General features: G+C 34.2%; 1 protein-coding gene across 9 annotated transcripts in view; it reads right to left on the bottom strand.

Moving 5' to 3' along the window:
• CBLB (Cbl proto-oncogene B) overlaps positions 1 to 26,803 on the bottom strand; it is a 211,434-nt gene that overhangs the window by 44,581 nt on the left and 140,050 nt on the right. For all 9 annotated transcript variants that reach the window (XM_019742950.2, XM_019742954.2, XM_074332483.1 and 6 more), the window contains 3 exons: positions 16,822 to 17,007; positions 14,905 to 15,270; positions 5,829 to 5,923 (listed from right to left, as the gene is read on the bottom strand). In XM_019742950.2, the coding sequence (XP_019598509.1) occupies positions 5,829 to 5,923; positions 14,905 to 15,270; positions 16,822 to 17,007 (647 nt within the window). The remainder of the gene's footprint in view (positions 1 to 5,828; positions 5,924 to 14,904; positions 15,271 to 16,821; positions 17,008 to 26,803) is intronic.

Raw genomic sequence — 26,803 nt, 5'->3', positions numbered from 1 at the left:
GGAATGCTTTAAATATATGAGTTTCTATATTGTTAAAAATCTCACTGAATTATATTCCTATGTCTAAGAATATAATCAAGCTACTACATTTGGGCACAGGCAATGTAGAAATGAATTTAGCAGCTTTATGTAATACCTACTGAAATGCTTCCCTGTGAGGTGTTTCCTTTCACAGGTGTTTGGTGATGTGCGACACCATGGACCTGAACACATGTGGGTTGACTCACTATGCAGCAGGAGGCAATGGTACACCACTGCTGCACTTTCTGGTCTTACTCTCTATTTTTCTTCATCTGTCTTACTTTGAAACCCTAAGATGAGAATGTTCACTCATTCATATGGTCGCTAGGAGTTGGAAGTTGACTCAATAGCACATATAGTGTTTCCCCGAAAATAAGACGAACCCCGAAAATAAGCCCCAGTTAAGATCTCAGACAGATGCATTTAGTACATTATAATGATGTTCCAGAAGATGATATGACTGTATTTGAATAAATTGTAGATTGTTGAACAGGGAAAAATAAGACATCCCCTGAAAATATGTCCTAATGCATCTTTTGGAGCAAAAATATAAGACCAGATCTTATTTTCGGGGAAATATGGTATAAGACCCGTTCTTATTTTCGGGGAAACCCGGTAACAACTGAAATATTTACCTGAATATTTATAATACTTACCTGAACAACATAAAGTTTAAAGTTTGGATGGGACGACCAACTATCCTTTCAACACTCCTGTGTGGACGTGTGTGCGCAACAGGGATCCCAAACTCAACAGATCATTAAGTCTTCATTTTACCACCTTTGGTTCCTTCCCACACATGTTCCTTCTCTGATCTCCCTCACTTTGGTAAATGGCACCAACCATTCGCCCAGTTTTTTTAGCCCAAACCTGTGTAAGTGTCATTCATCCCTGACTATCATACTTCACAGACATCCAATTTATTAACAGGTACTGCTGGATCAAAATGCAACTCAAAGCTGGCCATGTAACTCTATCACCATCACACCAGTCAGTCTGACCATCTCTTACTGGTCTACAACATCAGATGACTACACTTTCCACTGGTCTCCTCACTACCACTTCTGCTTTCTGAAAGACAGCTCTCCACACAGCAGCCAGCGAAACTCTTTAAAAACACAAACTAGCATCAGTCATAATGCCGATCAAACCTTTCACTGGCTTCTTAAAACTAACAAAACCAAAGTTATCATGGCCTTAAAGGCAGCATATGATTTAGCTCCTGCATACCTATTCAACTCCAGCCACACTGCCCTTTGGCTGCTCTTCAAATATGTCAAAGGGACTCATTGCCTCACTGTTTTGCCCTTGAGTTCTGTTCATACTCTTTACCCAAACAACCTCATAGCTTGCTTGCTCCCTTACTTCTTTTCAGGTTTCTGTTCAAACATTACATTTCCTGATGACCTTATTTAAAGTATAAACCTCTCTATCACTATTTATCCCCTTCCCTGCTTTATCACTACCTAACAATGTGCAATATTGTTTTCCTTTCTGTTCTCCCTCACTAAAGCACAAATTCTAATGAGGATAGGATTTTATCTTGTTCACACTGAATCTCCAGTCAGTACACGCAACTGAATGAAAATAGGATAGTTAGGTAAAATTGATTCCCTATTCATTGAACTAAAATATTAGCAACATCTGTTTAGAAAATATATCATAATACTCAACACTACCACCTCCAACAACAAAAAAAGCCTTTTTATAAAAATATGAGCCACGTAAAACTGGTTCATGTGTATTTGAAAGCTTAATATGTCAAAAGTAAAAAAGATCCATTTCTAAAAGACAAGGCACAAGAAAAATACTCTTCTAAAAAAAGGGCATTCCTCAGCATTCCAGAACATTATCTCACCTGGAAGTAATTATTCCATTATTATTTGCAATAACTCCTTTGCTTATTTGCCAATATCGTGTCAAATGAAATAAATATTTTAACTGTTTCAGGTTTCATTTAATTTTGAAAAATCAAATTATATCAAGATTAAATATAATTTAGTAAAATTTTACACTACAAAGTAAAAATAATCCACATAAGATTTTTTTCATTCTCTCCGTCAAAATAATAATTACCCATATTTCAAGTTTTTGTTTAAAAATTTATATTTATAGCTAAATGTCAATGATGTTAATTAAATAGAAACCATTTCAAAAAAACAGTTAAGAAAAAATAAGTAAATCTATACACACTAATACAGTTTCAGCTTTTACAATATTTTTAAAAGATAAATTCTATATTCTTCTAGGTCTCAAGATAAGTTACACAGTAAGAGTCACATAATTGTAAACATATAGTTGTATAAGAAAGCAAACACTATCACAGCGTAGCCTCTTATATCAAGTAAATGGGAATCACAAAACATCAAATAACATAACAATTATACTTTGGTAAATAGTTACAAGAACACAGTGTAGATTTAAGGGTAAATGCTAGCTTTGAAATTACTGAATTCAACATTGGGGCTTTCAACACTTGTGAGAACTGCAAAAGTCTGTTAGGTAGTAACCTGTAATTTTGCTTTGGCCTGATTTTGAAACATAAGAGTCTAACATGGAAATAGGTCCTTGAACATCCAACAACCCTATTTCAGTGAGTTATATTTTGCCAAGACCTCTGTTCTATGCCCCTCCAGAGCTAAGGGTCTATAATCATTGTACTGTAATGAGGCCATAGTTGACAAAACATAAAAGACAAATAAAAAACCAGGGCAGTAATCCAACACATACTAGCCTCAGCAATGGGACACAACCAACCAACTACAAATGAACACTGAAGTTGCCAAATAATTCATATTTAATTAACACTACAGATGAAGACCCCTTAAAAGAACATATTGCATAGAACCTAAAAAGTTGCAGTTCAAAAGGATTTCAGAGATGATTTAAATAAATGGATCCCTTCATTTAGCAGGTGGAGAAAGTGAGGCCCAGAGAGATTATCTTGTTCAAAGACAAATACTTAACGTTGGAGTCAGGTCTGGGACCAAGTCTGATTTTAACGTTCACTTCAGAATTGCATGCAAGTTTTATAATAAATGCAGTGTATAAAGGACTAAGAAAAATGCTTATTCAAGTATTAAGTGAGAAAGGAGGGCATGAAATTATCTCTACAATATAATCTAAATGATGTAAAAAAAGTCTTAAAAGACCAAAACATAAAAATATTGGAACTCTGAGCACTGACTTTTGGGATATGTAGATATCTGTATTTATGTATTTAATTTTTTTCTTTCTTTCATATACGTTCCATATTTTCTATAATGAACAACTGCTACCTATATAGTCAGAATAAAAAATAAACTGCAGCAGTAAATGTGCCATTAAAAGCCAGCATTTGTATTATTAATATTAACTATGGTTAATTTGCAGCATGCAAAATAGAAACCTAAACTGCTGTTAAGCATGCATTGCTAAAATATGTCTGTCATTAAGTAAAGCAACTGCATTGCTTCTGAGGGAAAACTCAAGACTAAATATGGAGAAAGTATATCCACATGCACATACAAACTGAAGTATTAGAAAAATATCAATAAAATACATTTCATTATGAATTTGTTATTCTTACTCTATTTTTAAAGAAACAGGTACTTAATATTAAATACAAATGAAGCAAAATGCAACTTCTGTCTCTTATCCCACTTGCCAATATGAATTTAATAAACAGAATGTGAAAATTTAATCTCTAATTAGCAAGTTTCATTTATTTCATTTTCTGATGTTTTCGAAGTTATCAAAGGTAATTGAACTTAGATGTTTTATTGTGTATACATATATCCAGAGTTCATTCATGCTAGAATATCATGTCCTTACTGACTTAGAGCCTACTACATAAAATACGTGTATTTGCTTCCAACTTCTATGTCTGCTACGTATGTGGCAGTTACAAGAAATGTTGCCACTGGAGAACAGTCCAATTAGTTTTGTTTCCTACTGTCCCCTGAATGATGTCAAATTTCACACTCTTGCTTTTTCTCAGGCATTCCCCCTTTTCCAATTGTGCTACCCTCCATGACTCAGGAAATTTCCATCCTCTCTATAAAACATCCTTGACTTGGAAAGTCTATAACAGCCTCTTCTCCAAGCTTATATAAAAACTAACAAATTAGAATTGCACAATGTAGTGCATGATTTTCTCTAGTGATTTCATGTATGTTAACTTCATTTTAAAGTAGCTTGTAAATTCTTGGGAGCTGGTAGCTAGCTTATCCTTCTTTTGCATTCATATGAACAGTAGGAGTTCAGTGACCAGCAGAGGATGGAGTGAAGATGCTCTAAGACTTTCAATTAGAAATGAGGATCTCAGCAGATAATAAAGTCAATCAACCAAGCAATCAGGTAGTTTCAGTACTCACTATACAGCAAAAGCAGTAAGGTGTTATGTGGGAAACTCAGAGAATACAAGAATAGGTTTCTGCCCTTAAAACCGGATAGTCTTTTCAAGGTGGAAAGGCACTTATAAATTAGAAAATAGCAGAGCAGAGTTTAATGAAATGTGTAGACATGAAACTCTAGGTAGAGGAATGAGAATCAGTCTAACTACCAGCATTATGACTGAAAGTTACAGAAGTTCTCATAAGGAAACGGAGCTGGAGTCAAGGATTGTTAGAATAAAGATTCTGAAAAGGTTCTTCATAGGAGGGAACAACTCACAAAGCAAGAAAAAAAGCAAGACAAGATGAGAAGGCAAGCATTAGGAATTACTGAACAATATTTCAGTTGGGTAAAATTCGGTGGATCTTACTGCTACCATGTTTCCCCGAAAATAAGACCTAGCTGGACCATCAGCTCTAATGCGTCTTTTGGAGTAAAAATTAATATAAGACCCGGTATTATATTATTTATCTATTATATTATGTTATGCTATATTATATTATATTGTATTATACTGGGTCTTATATTAATTTTTGCTCCAAAAGACGCATTAGACCTGATGGTCCAGCTAGGTCTTATTTTCAGGGAAACACAGTGGCAGACAAGCATAGGATAATGTAAAAAGAAAGAAAGAACAATGCTGGGTTTTGAATAGGAAAGTAATCTGGGGAAAGCAGAATTTAAATTAAATCAGCTGCGTGAACAAAATATGCTGGAGGGAAGGAAGGCAGCCTGATTTAATCTAAAGAGTAGGAAAACTTAAAGAGTGACAAAACATAAAAGCCAGGACACTTTGTTTTAGCCTGCCCTGACTTGGGTAGATCCATGTGACTGTCCCTGGTGCCTCCTGTGTTCCCATGTTCACTCATTTTTCCCACTGATGTTAATTCTGAGATCATATCAGAGGACCAGGTTTAAGGCTTGCTCAGTGTTCCAGCTACAAGGTGAAGCCAGGGCAATGAGAAAGATTAGCTGAATATGAAAAACGTCAAAAGAACAATCAACAGGACTTTGTGGCTAAATGGATTTGAGAAATGAGAAAAGTGGAAGAAACAAAGATTATCTTCTGATGTCAAACTGGGTAGTTGGGAAAAATGTGACATCTTCAACGAAGAGCGCTAAACTGGAAGGACGAGCTTGTTTGCCATGTGCTACTCTATCCTCTTCCTGGAAACAGGGAAGACTAAGCTTTATCACCCTGTTGCTCTATGTGTCATCTCAGAGTTCAGGTAAGTCTCATGGATGCTGTGGTTACTGGTCAAGAATCAGGAAGGATCTTGATTTCTGGTACTTCACTTTATAAACCTGGCTGCATCATTTTTATTGATGCATTTCTATTCACCCTGCACTTTTTTTGTGCTGAGAACCTCAACACTACTATTTATGAGATCTTTATGCACAGACAAATGTTCTCCAAATTCAACAAAACTCACTTGATAGTTGGAAGAAGGGTGGTAGCTGGAGGAGGAGGAGAAAGCCGAGGAGGAACATCATATTCTTCACTTCCCAGGTGACCATTGGAAAAGACCTGAAAAGCAATCAAAGGGTTAGTTTCCAATTTGATTATTGGAGGATCGTAACACAATGGCAGCTTTTAAAACATCTATGAATTTTGAAAATAATATTTAATATCAGTTTAGTTTTTTTAATTAAAGCTTATTGGGGTGACAAGTTACAAAGGTTTCAGGTGTACAGTTCTGTATTACATCATCTATATATCACATTGTGTGTTCACCACCCAGAGTCAGTTCTTCCATCACCATATATTTGATCCCATTTACCCTCATCTACCACCCCCCTCTATTAAATATTGTTTGATTTACTTAAGAATCAGTAGTATCATACTCATTATTCGCAACCACCAAAAGTAGTAGCCAGGTATATGAAAGAAATACAATACAACATGATTCTTAAACTTACTGAGAGGGAATGCTAAATTTCTATAAATCAGATATAGATAGGTGGGCAAGTAAATACTAAAACTCTCCAAACATGATCAGTTTTTACTGAAAAGTTAAGAGTTCTCTGTAAGGATTCAGTAAAGAAAAAAGCTGCACTAGTGGGATTCTTATCTTAGTTCGTACTAAATAAAAGTGTTCTAAATTATGCCTCTTTGGGGTTAACACAACATTTTAAAACTTCTCAATGAAACAGTACATGAGTATAGTCAGAAATGTCTTTATTCTTTCAAGCTTCAGCACTACTGGTAACTAGAGACATGTCCTGGTTTTCTTATACAAAGTGCAGGTAATCATCTGATACATAGTTTTCAGTATGTAAACAACACAAAACAAAATTGTCACCTTGCTCATAAGGTACCATAGAGAGCCAGGGTATAATTACTCAGAATTCGGACATTCTGATTTCCAGGATGCTGTTACCATGTTTCCCCGAAAATAAGACCAGGTCTTATATTAATTTTTGCTCCACTAGGGCTTATTTTCAGGGGATGTCTGATTTTTTTCATGTACAACAATCTACATTTATTCAATTACAGTCATGTCATCTTCTTCTGGAACATTGTCATAATATACTAAATGCGTCCATCTGGCTGACGATCTTAACTGGGGCTTATTTTCGGCGTAGGTCTTATTTTTGGGGAAACACGGTACGTTGTACCAACTGTCTGAACGACTGCTCTTTATTAATCCAACAACTTAAAATTAAAGCAACTTACAAAAAAGAGAGAAGAACTTTGCAAAGACATATTCACAAAAAAAGATTAAATATACTTTAAGATCTTTCAGGAATCTTTAGAGTTTTATCATTAGCCTCTTTCCCAAACTCTCACTAATTAATATTTAAAAGGCGCAGACTGATGTGGGGGCAAAAAGGGGCAATGTAATGTAACTTGAATAGTCCTAGATAACCCAATCAATAACCTACCAATTTCTTGTTTTTCCCCCTTCATATTTCTAAAATGGTTCTGAAGCTTTAGAATGCAAAATTGAAAAGGCCATATCCTTTTCTTTCACCTTAAAATAAGAAAATGAACATGTTTAAAAGATACACTTAAAGTATATCAGTACTTGCATTTCAAAGCTACAGAATCTAAATTTTATAGCCCTGAAGTTTCACTCTAAAAACTAATTCCTGTACTGAAGTTCAAATTTCTTTTTCATATCTTTCCTTATTAGATTCAATATACCATAGTTACATTATGACAAGATATATCTTTAAATGAAATTATTTTATCACAGGCTTCTGACTATGAACCAAATAACAGAACAAGGCACAGTTTTTTGAACTTTGCTAGAGAAAATTTCTAAGTAGATACATCATTGCTAAGTTCAATAGAAACCTTTAACATAAAAAAATTCCTTTCAAACAAATATATATATATCAAACCACAAATGCTCATTGTGATAATGAGTATTTAAAATCACCCTTAACTGGAGTCCTGTGAATGCTGCCAGAATGGGTACAATGTAAGATTTTTTCTCAATCAAATCTCCTTGATGTTTCAGTCACAGATACGAGTATGTTTAAAATTCATTCTGGAAAATGTAATATGGATTTTATATGCAATCATTTGTTTTATTAGGAGAAAGTATCTATTATCTTGTTGACACCTAATAAAATTTCAGCAGTTATAAAAGGGAGATATGGAAATAACAGTTTCTGTTATACTGGCTCTCATGTAACAATAAGCCAACCATAATTTTATTCTCAGAACATTGTGAACTTATGAGAAAAGGAATATCAATATATTCAAACATTAATAATAAAAATGCTTTCACCTTGCACATTAGGTAAATGAAAGAATAAAGATATTAATAAGAGCGTTTTTGTGTACCTCCATTAAATCTCGGCAAGTCACACAGGCAACAGAGTCTATCATCATTAAAACCATGGAGCACAGTTAATGATGCAGTTTATTTACCCTTTAGGAGAGCAATAACCCCAAGAAAGTTAAGTGACTTGTCCTAATTATTAATACGCTTTCAAATGCAAGCAGCATTTTCTCTGCTTTAGACACGCTGTTAACACATAGAACCTCTACTATTTCTCCTGCCTCTGAAAAGCCAGTGTGTCTTTCCTGAAACATTCATTTGGTGGTTGGCATGAACTGATACTTTGCTTATGTTCTGTGTAGTTATGTGAGCAGTCATGCCACACTGAGTCTCTTTTGGCACAAGGACTCTGATTTCCTCATTTTATTGGACATTCCTTCAGTGCTTTCCACACAGTAGGGCTGACATGAAAACTGACTGCTTAGATGACCTTATTAATGGAGGTATTAACCAATGAAATGACTTTCCCTGGGTACAGCTGGAAGAAACTCATTAGTTTACTAAAATTCTCTCAGCAAATACGCAATTTAATGGCTGATCTTATATACTGCTCTAAAATATGTACTGAGGGTGAACAACATGCCTAATACCAAGCAAGTAATTCTTCATCATTTTTCCTAATAGACTAAGATTTCACATGTGTGAAAACAATAAAGGACCTAAATACGCAAGAACTAGGCAATGTTCATATTTCTGTTCATCTAAAGTGCTCATTTATATCACCTAATAGTGGTTGGATGGCAAGATTTAACGTAATTTCATCCTGAATTCCATGTTCCCATCTGCGCCCATTCTGTTCAACTTAAAAACATTTTAGCTGCCTCTACCTGAGGGAGCGTCATAATTCCCAATTTTTTGAGCTAAAAATAAATATTTTATTTTCTCTGGAATCCTGAAGAGCTTGTCTGCAAATAGGGGAAAACTGTAGCTGCCCAAGTGTGTATCGACTGAAGGTCACACTGAAATCGAACTAAATAAAATCATGCCTTCTTTAGCCCACAACTAAGGAAACATCTTTCCCTTCTGCCTTCCTAGCTCACTGCCCCAAATCTACCACATTTCCACTGAACATGCTATCAACTTAAGAATTCTGATCTTATCATTCCTGTGCCAAAAAAATTTTAAAAGCTCTTTCCTGCCTAACAAATCAAAGATAACTTTGTGTAGAATATGACACTCCATTATTGGTTTCACTCTACATTGCCATCTATTTTTATCTATCCTGCTTATTCCTTTTATATGGCTTATATTCTGTGCAAAATTGACTTCCTACACTATGCATGTTTTCCCACCTCCACACTACCCCTTCCTGTCATGGCTAAAAATCAACAAAAAAACCCACACCTACCCACCTTCTAATGTCTACAGTCAGTGACTGTCTTACATGAAGCTTTCTTTATTCTTTCCTTTTACCCTGCATCTCAATTAGAATGTTTTTTTCTTCTTCTTGGGGATTCCACAGTTTATTTTCTGGATGCTACTACTGTGTCTTATCTCTTAGTTAACGGTATACCTGTGTCACCCTCACTGTGCTTTCTTCATTTGGTATTCCCAACAGTATCCTGAGCATCCTAAGTGCTCATATAGCTAAAATAGGCTGAAGGAATAACAATACATTAGGGGAAGTTTAGACTTATGGAAGAAGTATAATCTGAGTTATAACATAATTTATTATAAATTCTAGGTTATCCTAGATTAATATTTTTTACATGCCTCGAGAGAACATTTAATCCTAATCTTGAAGTTTGAAATATTTTCTTATGGTTCCGACATTACCTAAAAATTAAGGTTAAAGCATTTGAGACCCCTGAGACACGGGGGTGGGGGGAGGAATGTTTCTGTGATAATCTTGGCACAATTAAGAAAAATCTTTTTATTTATACAAAACCCCTAACACACTTCATTTCCCCCATCTCATACACGTAATCACACATATACACAACCTCAAAAATGTTGCTATAATTTGTTCTTCCACAACATCCGATTAGTAATGAAACCAGTGTACATAGAGGAATTATTTTCTAAAAGACAGCCCTTGAGATTTGTAGATAAGTTTAAGGTCGTTCATGTAAACCAGAGTCTCACCACCAGAAGAGCAAAAGCCACAATCTCAAAAAGTGTAATCATTCGATGTATTCATCTAGCCAACATCTTTATCAGATTATTGTCCACAGGTCATTTTAGAGCAATGTCACATGAAGTCATATGACAAGTCAGAGGTACTTTTTATCACAGAAGAAACAGCAGTATTTTTAATCTTTCAAGAGGAATGAATAAAGGTCGTTGGATACAATGTTAATATCTAGAAATAAGGCTATAAATTTCAAGTTTCCAATGGCATTTTAGAACATTTTAGTGCAATATTTTCATCTCAGATAATTAAAACCAATCAACAATAAGAAAAATCTAGCCAACAAAATACTTAAGGAACAGGTTTATAATGTGGCTAGAACCTGAGAATTTCACAGAATGAAAACAGTGCTATAGGAAAGAAATCTCCAACCAAGAAAATGAAACAAGATAAATAATCTTAATAACTCTTAGCTAGCAGATGGCATGTTGTAAGTAAAGTATAACATTAGCTATTTGATTATGGTAAGTAGGAGAGGAAGAGATGAGGAAGTAAATGAAAGTCACAGAAAATTCTTACACTTCATTTTAACAATGAATTAGAGGGCTTTTTTCCTCAGAGCTCTCTACAACTAGCAAATGGAGTAATTAGAATTTAATTTATTCTTGCTTCCCCTGCCATTTATCTACTGAAGATGCAAATAAAAAGGGCAAATGGTTCTGATGGATGATGGGAACTGGCACACTGAGAGAAGACACATGATGATGGGGAGGGAGTTGTCACTCCACGTTCAGGGTGTTTAGCTTTATGAATTTCCCTTATGGTATTCCATATGTACATTTAATTTTAATTTAAACTTTTAGTATGTATCCAAGTTTTCTTATCTTTAAAATGGGAAGGTGATACTGAATTTGAAGTATTACTTTTAATGAAAACAAGTCTAAATAACAGTTGTTATATTTGACACAAAAAATGTATTTGTTTACATTTGGAGAGACTGACGGGTTACCTGGGAAGAAAACACATCAACCTCCAAATATTTAAGGCCCCATACCCTTTAGTTTCATGATGCTTTTTTTTTAAACTGCACACTGGGTATGGAAGGTGAGACTACACTGTAACTTCTACCAGTTTCATTAAAAATGAGTCTTTTTTGAATCCAAATAATTTCCCCTTCTTTTTCATCCCCTGTCCTTTGTCATACACTCTTATTGTATGTCATCTACCTATAGAAACTATTACTCTTCTAAAGAGAAAAAAAAAATCCTATTTTAAACAACAAAATTACATTCTACCTTTGGCTAAAGGCCAGTGTTGGAAAACATACATAAAACCATCTGTACTCCTGTATTGTGGATGTCCTCTTGTCCCACCCTTTCCTGCCCCATCCTTGCCCACCCCCAACCCCAAAATGCAAACACTCTTTCACCTCTATCATCAGATTTAGTATTATAAAAATAGCAAGCAAGTTATTGAGTGCTTACCAAATATTCACTAGGAACTATGCTAACTAAGAGGAGAGAGGAAGGGGAGAGAGAGATGAGTTTGGTTTAAGAGGAAAAAAAGGGCAACTATTTTGAATGAAAATGTCAACTATTACAATTTATGCTGAAACTCCGTGTCTAGTTGTTATTTCTGGTTTTATTCCAAAACGAAACCAGAATGGAGGGGTAGGGGGATTTAGATATTTGGAGAGTATTTTCCTAGATAGCAGGTACTATAATTATCCCATTTCAAAAAGTAAGGAGTTGGGGCAAAGATGTAGTAAGTTGCTGGCATCCACAGAGCCAGTCAATTCTAGAGCCAGAAGTAAAATTGAGGTCTGATTCCAGAGACTAGCTAATATGTGTTGATAAGATTTTTAGTTCTGTTAAAATGCAGGCTATCAGGTTGGCTTTATTTTACTTCTGCCTGAAGAATTTCAATGGTTCTATTCTACAAATGTATATTATTAAATTTGAAAGGGGAGAGAACATTGGGATTCTGATTATCCCGAACACCAGGAGTCTTGCATATAGAAAGTGGTTAAAAATATGTGGTTAAATACACGTGGATTGAGGAAGTACAATGAAGTAAGGTGAGACGCCAACTCCAACCCAGGATCACAGAAACAGAACTAGAGGATCCTAGATAGACTCAGTCTCTGTCAGTTGTCAGCTGAAGCCAGCCTCTTAAGTCTCCCAACAGTGAAATAAAAACAGGATTTAGGCTTTTTCTACTTTATGTAAGTTGTGACATACCCTGTGGTTTACTGAAGTGGAACCATTCTTACTTCATACAGATAATACAAGAGGAGGAAATGTGGTTTGTTTTATAGTTTTACAGTATTTACTACATTAATTATATATAAATCCTTCCTTAAAATCCACCTTAGATGTCAAACAAGATTGAAATTTGAAATCTTAGAAGTCTAATTTTGTTTGAAATGCTAAATCTAGTTGTCACATGAAATTCACTTTGAGAACATCACTGCAATATTAATATACACAGCATATGAGATTAGACCTTAAAGAATCTTAATGAGGATTATTTAGATAGAACTAAATAAGAGTAAAATCCAGCTTTGAGTAAGAGAGAAATTTTACAATTGTCTCCACGTTCTCTGGGATACTGGTATGTATCAATGATTAGAACATAGAGATACACATGGAAAACATTTAAAGCAATCTTTATAACTGAAGTCAGTATTAATATTTCATACCTATAATAAAAATATCATGCCTATAACCTAAGAAATTATAACCTTGATTTTTGAAACTGTAGCCTTCCATACAAAAATTAACAGGCAGCATTCTAGGGTTTAGAAGAGCAGGTTATATCAGTGCTAAACCCATGTTAACATAGTATCTAAAATAAACTTGAAACGAGAGGTTTTCAATGAATTGGCGGAGGTAATTATTACATTTTAAGTATTTCTGAAGTCAATTCAGGAAATAAATTGTAACATGCTGTTAAGATATAATTAGTCAATTCATGTTAGAGATCACTTCAACACTCTCATGTGTGGTCACGTAGGAATGAAAAGTAATAGATACTAAAGGGAAAAAAAAAGATTGGCAGGTTCCTCCAATCGGGTGGTGGAAACATTCTTTTGAGGATAAGCTCTCCATTTTCAGAAAGCTTCACAGAGATGCTTTTATACGTGCTTTCTCTTCCATTTGCATCGTATTTAGATGACCTTGGAGGAAACCTTTAGAGATGTTCATATTTACAACAGATGAGAGACTGACGGTATACCAAGGATAGTCACTGGCAGAGAGCAATGGCAAACCACCACCACTCTTGCCTTTTGTGCTGGATGCCATGCTAGACTGTTGTGACTTTTCCTATGCTGGCTACCCCAGAACAGTATGGAGGTGAAATATCATTACATGAAGTTTTCATCATCACTTTACTTTCACACACATACACACCCAGGAGTTGAAAACATGTCACATTTCACACTTGTTTGTTTCTTGAATGTATTATGGGGTGAATTCACCAACTGCAATCCATTATTTTGAAGGAAGAAGTTACTTCCTTAAAATATCAATTTAAGAGCAATAGAGATGGGACCATCTTAATATTAAAGGCTTCAAAAGAGGCAAGCCTCCTTTAGCTGAGGGAAGATGGCACTTATCTGATCATAGAGCCAAAAGTATCACAGACACAAATACCAGAACTGTGTTTTCCCGGAAATAAGACCTAGCGGGACCATCAGCTCTAACACGTCTTTTGGAGCAAAAATTAATATAAGACCCAGTCTTATTTTAATATAATATAAGACTGGGTCTTATATAAGACCAGATATAATATAATATAATGCAATATAATATACAATATAATCAATATAATACAATATAAAATACAATATAATACCAGGTGTAATATAACATAATACAATATAATAATCAGGTCTTAATCTAATTTTGGCTCCAAAAGACACATTAGAGCTGATGGTCTGGCTAGGTCTTATTTTCGGGGAAACACGGTATAAGTCATTCTGCCAAGGGCTTACTAAGAGTTCTAAACTCAATGATTTCTGTTGCTGCCTCTTTGGTCCTGTAAGCTTAAATTATTTCCTGGACATATACATGATAGTGGTGACATCCTTCAAGAACTCAACATGTGTGACCGTCTCTTTCAGTTTTATGGAGAAATAGCTTGCTTCATAAGAAGTGAACTGGACTTGGTGTTTTTACATATGTGAGAAGTTTATTTTACCTGGTTGCACAAGGTATACTGTCCTAGACAGCAATCCCAATACTGATATACTACAATTAAAGAACTTTTTTTCAAATTAGATAGAACTAGGAGAGTTATTAAAAAACAAAAACAAAAACAAACAAAAGAAAACAGTACTGATTCTCCCACCATTTATTAACAGGAAAAAATTTTGGCAGATGAAATAAGGGAAGGTGAAATAAATCTGAGAAATTGTCTAGTGTCTTCACATTAATATTAAATCATTACTTAGAACCATTTTTTTTCCTTGTTTTAAATTCAAGTTTTAATGAGCTTCTGATTATTTACAACTTCGAGATAATTAAAGACCTGCAGGGAAGTACCACAGTAGACAGAAAAAACACTGCCCAACCTTTTATACCACCTCCTATGCGAGGAGTTTAAGCAGATTGTTTAGCTTCTGCTTTGCCTATTTCTTACCTTGGATCCTTCTAAAGGCAAATCACGACGTATGTGTTTCCGCATAAGCACTGGTTCAGAGCCCATTCTGTTGTGCCTTCCGTTGACATTTGAACTTGCTGTGATTCCAGGCTTCGGAGAGCCATCCCCTAAGAGTCGACATCCTACCGACTGATTAGTCCCAAATATATCCCGTGGGCACCAGCCTTCCAGAGGCATTGGCTGGTCTCTGGAAGGCACACTCTCCACGTGATGGAAGTGACGACTCAGTCTATTGTCAGGTGGGATTGGGGGCGGTCTCTCAGGTGGAGGGGGAGGAGGATCTCTTAAGGGAGGAGGTGGTGCCGGAAGTGGTTTATCTTGTTTTCTCACCATGCAAGGAGAAGACTAAGGAGACATAAGAGGGGGGGAGAAAAAACCCTCAAAAGTTATATCACGCACTGAAATGATTTCCAGACTAGTACATTACTGCTTTTGTTTTCTAAGCAATAATGGAGCTTTATTAGATTCCTATGCCATCTTTTCATAAGTTCCTTTTTATCACCAGTTAATGAAATTTTAAAAAGTTAATGGAATATTGCACTAGAAGTTGTCTGTAGAAATGAATACATAAATTCAAATGTTAGAATTATAAGGACTATACAGGAAACAGTAGCAGAATACCAAAATTATACGATGATTTTGACTGGTTTATATGAAAATAATACTGAGACATTAATTAAGTTATTTGCATGTTTCTATGATTTAAGAGAGATAGAAGAAACTAATCAAAGTTGTTCTACTTTTTAAAGAGCAACTTGATTTGTATTATCTCTGGAAGATTGAGTGCTGGTTTTGCTACTTTTTCATTCGCTTCTGCAATATGAAGCAGCTGATAAGGGGCATATTTGCTCTGGTTCTTTGTTTTATCAATTACTACCAGAATAGTGAAAAATCACAACTAATAGAGCAGCATTATTTACAGACCTTACTTAATTTTGTGAATCCTTAAAATGAAAAAAAAAACACAAAAAACAGTTTGATTCTTACATGTAGATATGAAGATAGTGTATGCTCCTGAATTAAATCTATGTGACTTGCACGGCTTTTATTTTTATATACTTGGTTAATCTGATGAATGATTTGTGCTTTTGTTAGAAAATATTAGAAAAGGAATGTGATGTGTGTTTACATAATTCTGCCTAAATAACATCCCAAAACTCTTAATATGATCTTAAAACCAAGTTAACGGTAATGTAGAAAAATCAAATACTACTAAACTATTGTGCCTCCAACTAATACTAGTGTGTAAAGCATATTACCAAATGGAATTAATTTTTCAAATCTTGTATTTAATAAAGCAAAATATGCCCTTATCCAATTTGGGGGAAAAACTCTGCACAGAACTAAAACTGTGGGCTTAGGTTTACAGTTAAAATTTTGTCTTTAATATTAAACAGTAATGTAATTACTCTGCAAATATTGTAATTAATTGCTTCAGGTATAAAAAGTACATTTACTTCTCTCTTCTGGGTCACCTTGAAACATGGGTGATGATTTATCACACCTTAAGCCTTTATGCAAATAAACTCCCATCACATTTTTCTTGTCATGACACTATGAAAACGACGGTAAAATATCATTTGATAGAGTATTTTAATACATATAATGACCTTTTAAATCCATTTTACAGAATAACTGTACCTACTCTGCTATTTATTTTAGCAAATCAGTGGGCTGTTACAGACATGAGCTCTCTCTCAATAATTATGTAACATTTGTAGTAATACAGCAAAGAATATGATAGTAGGCTCACCATCAACGAAGTGAGAAACCTATCAAAGCTGTTCAGAAACAATTAAGAGCACAAGAAATAAGAGAATAAATGTAAAAGAACCTGAGCTATCAATAATTGTCATATAAAATTATTACCTGGTATTTGTAATAAAATCTATTTACCTTTGGTGAGCCCGTTGGGCTGCCACAGGGAGACCGAACTATGCCTTTCTGAATTAGATCCAGGCGAGGAGGCACAGGTGGCAGACTTAGATGTGGGATCTGGAGAGGGTCTGTCTGTGGCTTTCTTCTCTGTGCAAGGGGAGAGGACCCTGGTGATGTAACGGGTGAGTTCTGCCTTTCAGTGCACTAGAACAGAAACAGATAAAGATGCTGTTTATTGGATGTGTAAAGTGTATGCCTTTCAGCTGTTAAGGAAGACATTTGGTTTGGAAAAGGTATCTGCCATTGAATATCTATTGAAATAAATTCACCCTCTGGTAACCACTAAGCTATTGTCTGTGTTTATGAGTTTTTGTTTCTTCGTTTGTCCTGTTCTTTTGTTGCTTTCAGTTTTATATCTGACATATGAGTGAAATCATATGGTTCTTGACTTTTTCTGTCTGACTTACTTCGCTCAGCATAACAATCTCAAGATCCATCCATGTTGTTGCAAATGGTACAATTTCATCTTTTCTTATGGCAGAATAGCATTCCATTGTGCATATATACCACATCTTCTTTATCTAATTATCTATCGAAGGACAGAGGGTAAGCAGGGAAGAGGGTGGTAGATGAAGGTAAAGGGGATCCAAAATATGGTGATGGAAAGAGAACTGACTGGGTGGTGAACAAACAATGTAATATATAGATAATGTAATACAGAATTGTACACCTGAAATCTATGTAACTTTACTAACAATTGTCACCCCAATAAACTTTAATTAAAAAAAAAATAAAGAAAGAAACTCACTTAGTAAACATTGATTAACAGATGAGAAGAGCTTACATTGTCCATTAAGGGCAGTATTATGTAAAGAATAAATGGATAAGTTTCTCCTACATATTGCAGAAAGGGCCTAGGAAACAACAATAGCAAAAGCACAGTTTAAAAATCATCAAATATAGACATTCTTCTAGAAACCTGTCTACATTTTATGTGGAAACCAGAAACACACAGTGCAATAAGGCACATTGCTCTTGGTTATCTGTAGTGTGGAATCTTCTTCAGTCTTTGATTTATAGTACATTCTAGAACTTAGAAACTACTTTGTTTCATATAAAATATGCATCTAGTATATAGTCTAGTTTCCTACAAACCAATTAAATCGGACAGTGTTAAAAAAAATTGTGTATTTAAAATAAACGGTTTGATCCCAAATATGTTTTCCAAGCCTTCACATAAATTCTCAAGTTAAATGTTTTTTTCTTTAAAAACAATTAACTAAATCTAAAAGAGTCTGTACTTCTGCTAAAAACTGATGTACTTCTATGCTATTACAGGTTTTTGATCTTGTCTGGTAGATAACATCAAAAAGCCAGCAACAAGTACTTCGATTTCTACGTATATAATTATTTCTACTCTGGAAGATTTCTGGAAGTTTTTTTTTTTTTTTAAATGTGAGATAACCTGATTGCTACTTGGTATAAAAGCCACACTAACTATCCCAATAGCCTAACTGGGATAAACAACACTCTGTTCTGAAGTATCAGGCAGTTTCTTTTTTCAAGACTGTTACTAGCTCTTTGGAGATCTCGGCTTCATTTTTACCCCCACTGCATCAATCTAGCATGCTGTGATATTCATGTTTCCTAATACTAGTATTTATAAAGACCTTTAAGCTTGTTGTTAAGCTATTTCTCCCCTAACATTACTCACCTTTTTAATAAGAGTAGTCCATGTCAACAATTGACAATTTAATTGAACTCTAGCAACAGTGAGAAAGATTTAGTCATTCTGTCTTTATCTGAGATGGGATAATAGATTTGTTTTCATATCCACACTTTGTTACATTGTGTAAGACATTTTTTTTCTAATTCACTATAGTTGGGGTTTGTCTGATGCTTTTCTCATAATAAGACTGGGGTTGTTGGTTTTCGGAAGGAAGACCACAGAGGTGAAGTCCACATCATATCAAGGGTCCATACCATCAATATGATTCATCACTGTTGATACTGACCTGGCTGAGGTATTAGCTGTCAAGTTTTCTTCACTGTAAAGTTACCATCATTTCTCCCACTTTCCCTACTGTATTCTCTGCAAGGAAGTCACCATGCATAGCCCACACTTAGGAGTGAAGCGTTAAGCTTCCCCATGTAAAGGGGTTTTTACATAAAGTTGAATGGCTAAACAGAAGCTTCTAGACCATACTTCAGATATGCCTGAATAATGTCACATTATTAAACTCTCAAGACTTTGTCTCTCTCAACTGAAGCCAAATAAATTTAAAATAGGACAATACATTTAGACATAATTTTAAGACAAATTTAAGAATCTTTTCTTTTTAGTAATTCATGATTCTTTTTTCTATCTCTTACCTATGATAAAGCAAAATTTTTTCAATTGTTACTAAATTGAAGAAGGAAAAAGTAGAAACTCTGTATCATAAAGTGATTTTAACGGAGCCAGTGATTCTTAACAAAATAATAATTTGACCCCAAAAGTGATGAGGCCTCACACGGTCATGAATTTGAACCTTATGGAGTTAAACCAATATGAAAATGGTCATAGACTGAACAGGAAGAATTCCTGACGTAAAGCTATGTGTACCACAGTATCACGTTTCAAATCAGGAGATGTCACTGGATATCTAATTCTCTACAATTCCCATTAGGATAAATTACATTCTTTGAGAACTAGCAAAACATACCTGATAAAAATGGTTGACCTGGTTATCATCCTTCACAAAAAAGACTCAAGAAGCAAAGCTTATCTATCCACACAATTCCTATCCCAGACAAAATTTTTGTATATATATATAGACTACATAGTACTTCATTAACTTTGTGACTTACAGAGAAATTTTTCAGTGCTAGGAGCACACACTTAAAGACAGCTTGCTCAACAAGACCTATGTTTCTCCAAGCACTTTTCTTCCACTACTATCTTCCTGCTTTCCTCACTACCTGAAACAGGAAAGAGAATTCTGACAGAGCCAACAGCCCACCATCACCACCATCCAAACTTGACTTCCAATTTCATTGCTATTATTTAAGCAGTTACCAAATTCCTAGTATAATTAAGTAATGGGATGGATTTTATTTGAAATTGGTGAGTTGTTAGATATGGAAAGGGCATGATGAAAATCCTCAAGACAGACATCCAAACCAAAGTGTGTGGTGGAGCAATATTACCTTCAACTTCTAGATACTTCCAGACAAGCACACTAACAGCTTTGTGAATGTAACTGGAAGCAGACCTTGCTTAGCACAATTCATACTGCATTCTCAAGGTGATTACAGACTATACATTTGAACCCTAATTCATTTTGAAGCATGACAGTATCTGTATGTTGGCTCAGGTAGAAGGATTTTACGGAGGACATATTTGTATATGAAGGAACAAAAATCGTTTTATCTTTATTGACTGTATGGACTAAATTTACCATAACTTATTCATTTCCCTGAGTTCTCCTAAATTATAGTAAAATCTCCATGTAAGAGTAGATAACAATGCCCTTTCAATAGCGATGCATTACCCTTGGTTGAACCCTTTGCTATCTCTATGAATAATTCCGCAATTAGAGTACTGAAACTTTGCATTAATTTTTATTGCTGGTAAAAGTCAATGCCAACTATGAACATCTGTAAACACTGTAAGTAGATGGTTTTAGTAGATGGTCACATAAAAGGTCACTTTTAATTTATTTGAATAAGTACCATTTTTCTCTTTTCTATTTGAAAGTCTAAGAAAAGAAGCCTAACACAATGCTGCACATCCCAGCTCATAATTAAATTTTTGGATGAGACATTAAAAATTCACGGCATCAAAATTTATCAGCTCAACTTACAGAAAATAGACAGTTTGCCATTTTTTTCTCTTCTGAAAATAAAGAGAAGCAAACTAGATTGATTTAATATAGATCTAAATTATTTCTTCTTTAAACTATACCTCTGTCTCTATATAATATTTGGATATTTAATGATTTTTTAATTAAAGTTTACTGGGGTGACAACTGTTAATAAAGTTACATATTTCCAGGTGTACAATTCTGTATTACATCATCTATAAATCCCATTGTGTGTTCACCACCCAGTCAGTTCTCCTTCCATCACCATATATTGGTTCCTAATGATTTTTTAAAGAACTTTAATTTCTAGAGTATCACAATTTTCCTGTTACAGGTAGTCATCAGTTGCAACAAATGTCCCTAAAGCAGAGATGTGACAAAAGTGATGTGGCCAGTCATCGTTAGTCTACTGATTTATATTATTCCCTACATATATTCCACAAACATCTCCCTCAGCCCTTCTCTCTGCCTTCTCCTTCCACAGATCTAATCCTTATCCCAAGATCACTCATGCCATTTATCTTTCTCTACTTCTGATAGGTGATAAAGGGAGTTACTAGGGAAAAACAACAATAAACAACAAATCTGGAACAATCCTCAGATTTAAATTCTAAGACTGTAAACTATGGTAACTTAATCACCTCTTAGTGATGTGTCCAGTATGCCTCATAATTACTACCATTTCTGTTCTGTGTTAATATGCAGATTTAAGATATATACACAAAATATCTTGAATAGAAAAGTAGGAAAGCATTAGTTGAAATCTCAACTAGTAACAGATATTTTGTTGATAGGGATACACTTGATTGGAATATGTGAATTTCAAGTGTGGCGGACAAAGTTCTAATGTCAATTGATTATAAAAAAAATGAGGATTTAAAAAACAACCATATAATTAAATTTATAATCTAATTTTATATGCACATATCCTATTTAATATTTAAATTTCAGCTAGAACTTTAAAACGCCATGAAGTCTTACACAAATCACCACCTGTTGCTATTGTTTCCTGTAGATTATAGAATAAGGTTAATCCATTCCATGGAGACTTTATGGGTTAATAAAATTAAATGAAGTATGATAAAATAAAAGCTGATATAAAACACTTAATTTTTATTCAGATGATATAGCTAGAAATATTGACTATTTTGATACAGAAGTGACAGATGCAATCTATTACATCTCCAGTCAAAGCTTGCTCATCTTCACTACCAGAAGATAACTCTATCAGAGATATCTTTAAACAAAATATTCCTACCCTTCTTATTTATTTTTTTTCTGTCGTCCACAATTCTTCTCACTATCAGGCCTACACAAATCAATAGTAACAAAATCAAATTTCTAAACAGGTATCTGTAGACTAAATTCTTAACAATGTGTTCAAAAGTCAAACAGAAATGCCACTTGGATTATTTGCTGTTATTAACACTAACCATTAGCACAACAATCTAGAATTGAAACTAATATTTCTATTTTTCCATATTGCTCTACAGAGTGTCTCAAATACAGAAATAACGAATACTAAGAGGAGAGTAGTTTAAGAGTAAGAGTAGGTTCATGAATTTAGGGGTATGCATGTTAGCAAACTGTTTACCATAATAAATGAGTTTTAGTGGTTTGGGCTCTACTCTCCTATCTTTTCAATTGTGTTTTCATTTCAATTTTTTCGACTCATTATTAAGAACATAATTTCATTTCATACAATTGTGGAATTATAGGAAAATATAAAGATGTTTTGAAAACACCTACACACAGCCATTGGTGATGATTCCTTTACAAACAAACAATTTTTAATCTACTCTTCATTCGTTAATATTATATCAAAAGAATCTAAACATTCTTCATAAATGTAATTCTAAAGGGTGAGTTATATGGATATATTAATATTTACATAACTATTGCCATGCTATGAACCCTTGTGTTGTTCTAAAGTTTTCTCTATTACAAAGTGGTAACACAAAGAAGTCTTCGACCTTATACATTTTAATTTTTAAGGACAGAAGTCTAGAATGTTTTGAGCATAGAATAATAAACTCATAACTAGGTAAAAGTTGAAGAATATTTACAAAATCCTTTGGCTATCCAGATGGTAAAACCAATTTATTCTTCTATCAGTCATGTGTGGTGGTTACCACTGCACAAACCTCAAAAGCACAGAGTATATTTAGGTTTCAATTTTTGTTTACTTTGCTACTTGATTGACATTTTAATGACCCACACTGATGTTTACACTTGAATTTCCTTAACAAATAATTAGAAAAAAATTACAGTATTTGTTCGCCATGTGTATGCCTTCTCTTGTCACTGGCTTATGTTCTTTGTCCCATTATCTATCATATTCTTATATGCACCCCTCACTGATTTATATATTAGGATAGTGAACCTCTACATGTTACAATTGTTATAAACACTTTTTTCCCCCAGTTTAATTTTTCTTTTAATTATTTTATGGTAGAGATTTTACTGCTGCTTTTCTGGTTTAATCTCCTAATGAAGAAACAAAATTTAATTAGTATAATAAAAAGGCATTCATCAAGGGGTTCTTAAAAGGATCCTGTCCTTTCTGTCACTGTCTTAAATGAATTCCATTCTTTGTTACTCCTTCATCTTTATCGGTCCACTCTATTAAGTTAGGATAAAAAATGGAAAGCTATGCACAAATTAACTAGTCAAGTATAGGAAGTAGGATGTGGACAAAGAATGAACTGTATAGAATTCATTACACAATATAAAAAAATCATTTAAAAAGAGGTAACTACAAGGATTGGGAAGAATGGGCCATCCTTTCAAGTTACAGGACAGCAGATTTGTATAATTCTATTCCTTTATCTTGATTTTAGGTAATACTCACTTTTTTCTAGTATTACACTTGCTTTCTGAACTTTAGAATAATACATTGTCATTTTTTGTCTCCATTCTTCTCAAAATACAAAAGATGGGCACCTTGATTCCTGCCTGTATTATCATCACACCAGCATATTTGTCTAACAATTTCTCTTAAGTTCTTTAATACTAGGAGCTGATGAGTACGCCTTTAACAAATTGGTGCTCTAGAAATTTAAAGACCCCCATTTGATTCTTTTATGTCTACATAGTCACCAATTTTTCCCAGCCCTTTGCTTCCTGAAATGATAAGTGCTATTCTTTATTTCTCTGACAAAATTTACAGAATTCTTTAGCATTTAGAATAGAATTCTAATGACTACCATAACGAATAGAGAAATCCAAATTTGCAATTTTAACAGCAAATCCTGAGAGAAAAGGCCCAAAAAGTAAAGTACTCAAATGCCTGTCTCAACACGCTCTGCAATTACCAATAATAATTAGGGACTCATTCTATTTTAGTCGCTCTTCATTTTACCCACACCTTTTACAGAGTAATTTTATAAAAGCTTTAATAAAACCCATTATTATGGAAATGGCAAAACATTTAGTAAGAAACTTCAAACCCAGTCAGGCTATTATTAAAAACAGGACAAGAGAGAACAGAACCTCTCCAATTACTAATAAAATGAAAGTTCCGACAATCCCATAGATAATCAAAGGCAATTTTATAATATTTCTCACAAGAGTTTTACTTAATGAATTTTCATATCTGAACAAGATAGATACACGCATTATAAGGACGATGAGAAGAGCTCTTAGAGGGTCAACATTTTTCTCTAAATGCATGAAAATTAATCAAGGGCACTGATAAAACTTTTACCACATACAACATAATACTCTAAGTGTATTTTCCTTGCTACTATTGTCTTTATTCTTTTCTTATATTAATTTATGAATATAACAAAATCTAAAATCTTTGAAATACCCTATATAGAATATTATTCAGAAAATATCCATTACAGAAACATTTACACACACACACACACACACACACACATACACGCATGTAATTTATAAGTATAAATGATTTATGTTATGTATTTTGTAGTACGTGTACCATTGTTCCCGTTTAGATGATAAACAAGAGCTTGTGAGGAATGTGGTATAAGAGCAACACAATCATTTACTGCTTATACACAGTCATACTTCCAAAAGCTTTAATCTGTAGGAAAAGAAAAGTTCTCCCAACTTGATCTATAGATTAAATACAATCCCAATCAAAATCCCAGCAGGTTATTTTGTAGATATCCTCAAAGCGATTTTAAAGTTTATAAAAAGACAAAAGACCCAGAACATTCAATATGACATTGAAGAACAAAGTTGGGGGACTGACACTACCTGACTTCAAATCTACTATAAAACTACAGTAATCAGTCTGTGTGTTCCTGGCAAAGAACAGCCAAATACATCAATGCAACACAATAAAGAGCCAAGAAATAGACTAGCATATAAACTGTCAACTGATTTTTTACAAAGGAGCAAAGGTAATACTGTATTTCCCTGAAAATAAGACCTAGCTGGACCACCAGCTCTAATGCCTTTTGGAACAAAAATTAATATAAGACCCAGTACTATATTATTGTATTGTATTATATTATATTATTATTATATTATATTATATTATACCCAGTCTTACATTAAAATAAAACCAGGTCTTATATTAATTTTTGTTCCAAAGACGCATTAGAGCTGATGGTCCAGCTAGATCTTATTTTTGGGGAAACACGGTACAATGGAGCAAGATGGTCTTTTCAACAAAAGTAATGAAATAATTGGACATCCACATGCAAAAAAAGGAATTTAGACAACAGACTTTACACCCTTCTCACTCTTAACTCAAAATGGATTACATCTCTAAATGTAAAACACAAAATTATCAAACTCCTAGAAGATAACATAGGAGAAATATAGATGACCTTGGGTTTGGTGACTACTTTTTAAATACAGCGTCAAGGGCATGATCCATGAGAGAAATAATTAATAATCTGGACAATATTAAAATTAAAATTGTCTGCTCTGTGAAAGAAACTATCAAGAGAATAAAAGGACAAGCCCCAGATTAGAGGAAAATACTTGGAAAAGGCACATCTGATAAAGGACTGTTATCCAATATATATGAAGAACTCTTAAAACTCAACAATAAGAAAACTAACAATCGGATTTAAAAGTGGGCCAAAAACTTTAACAGAAATCTTACCAAGTCAGATAGATGGCAAATAAGCATATGAAAAGATGCTGCACATCTATTCAGGGAAATGTCAATTAAAACAGAAAGGAGATACCACTGTACACCTTTTTGAATGGCCCAAATCCAGAACACTGACACCACCAGACACTGACGAGGATGTGGAGGCACAAGAACTTTTACTCATTGCTGGTGGAAATGCAAACTGGCAGATACTTTGGAACACAATTTGGTGGTTTCTTACAAACTAAACATATTCTTACCATGCAATACAGTAATCATACTCCTGGTATTTACCCAAAGCAGTTGAAAACTTTTGGCCACACAAAAACCTGCACACAGATGTTTATAACTGCTTTATTCTTAATTGCCAAAACTTGGCAGCAGCCAAGAAGTCTTCCAGTAGGTGAGTGGATAAATAAAATGTGGTATATCCAAACAATGGAATATTATTCAGTACTAGGAAGAAATGAGCCATATCAAGCCATGAAAAGACATGGTGGAATCTTAAATGCATATTACTAAGTGAAAGAGGCTAATCTGAGGTTTCCTATTGTATGATTCCAACTATATGACATTCTGGAAAAGGCAAAACTAGGAAGACAGTAAAAAGATCAATGGTTGCTAGGGATTGGGAAAGGAGAAGATGAACAGGCAGAACACAGAGGACTTTTAGAGCAGTGAAAATACGCTGCGATATACTAATGCACATGTCACTATACATTTGTCCAAACCCATAGAATGTACAACACCAAAAGTGAACCCTAATGTAAACTATGGATTTGGGATGGTAATGACTTGTCAATGTATGCTCATCAATTATAACAAATGCACCACTCTGGTGGGGATGCTGATAATGGGCAGGCTATGCAAGGATGGGAGTAGGGGGTTCATGAGAAATCTCTGTACGTGTATGTGTCTCTCAATTTTATTGCTCTAAAAGCTTTAAAACTACTCTGAAAGTCTTAGAATACAAAAACCACACACACACACACACACACACAAACAACCAACAACAAAAGTCCTCTAAATAGGGGGAAAATTTCTGCTGTATTTCTCCCTGCAAGACGGGAACCTTGTTACT

This window comes from Rhinolophus sinicus, linkage group LG01 (assembly GCF_036562045.2).
Source record: "Rhinolophus sinicus isolate RSC01 linkage group LG01, ASM3656204v1, whole genome shotgun sequence".
NCBI classification, from domain to species: Eukaryota; Metazoa; Chordata; class Mammalia; order Chiroptera; family Rhinolophidae; genus Rhinolophus; species Rhinolophus sinicus.
The sequence above is the reverse complement of the archived record's forward strand: the minus strand, read 5'-3'. Positions and strand labels throughout refer to the sequence as shown.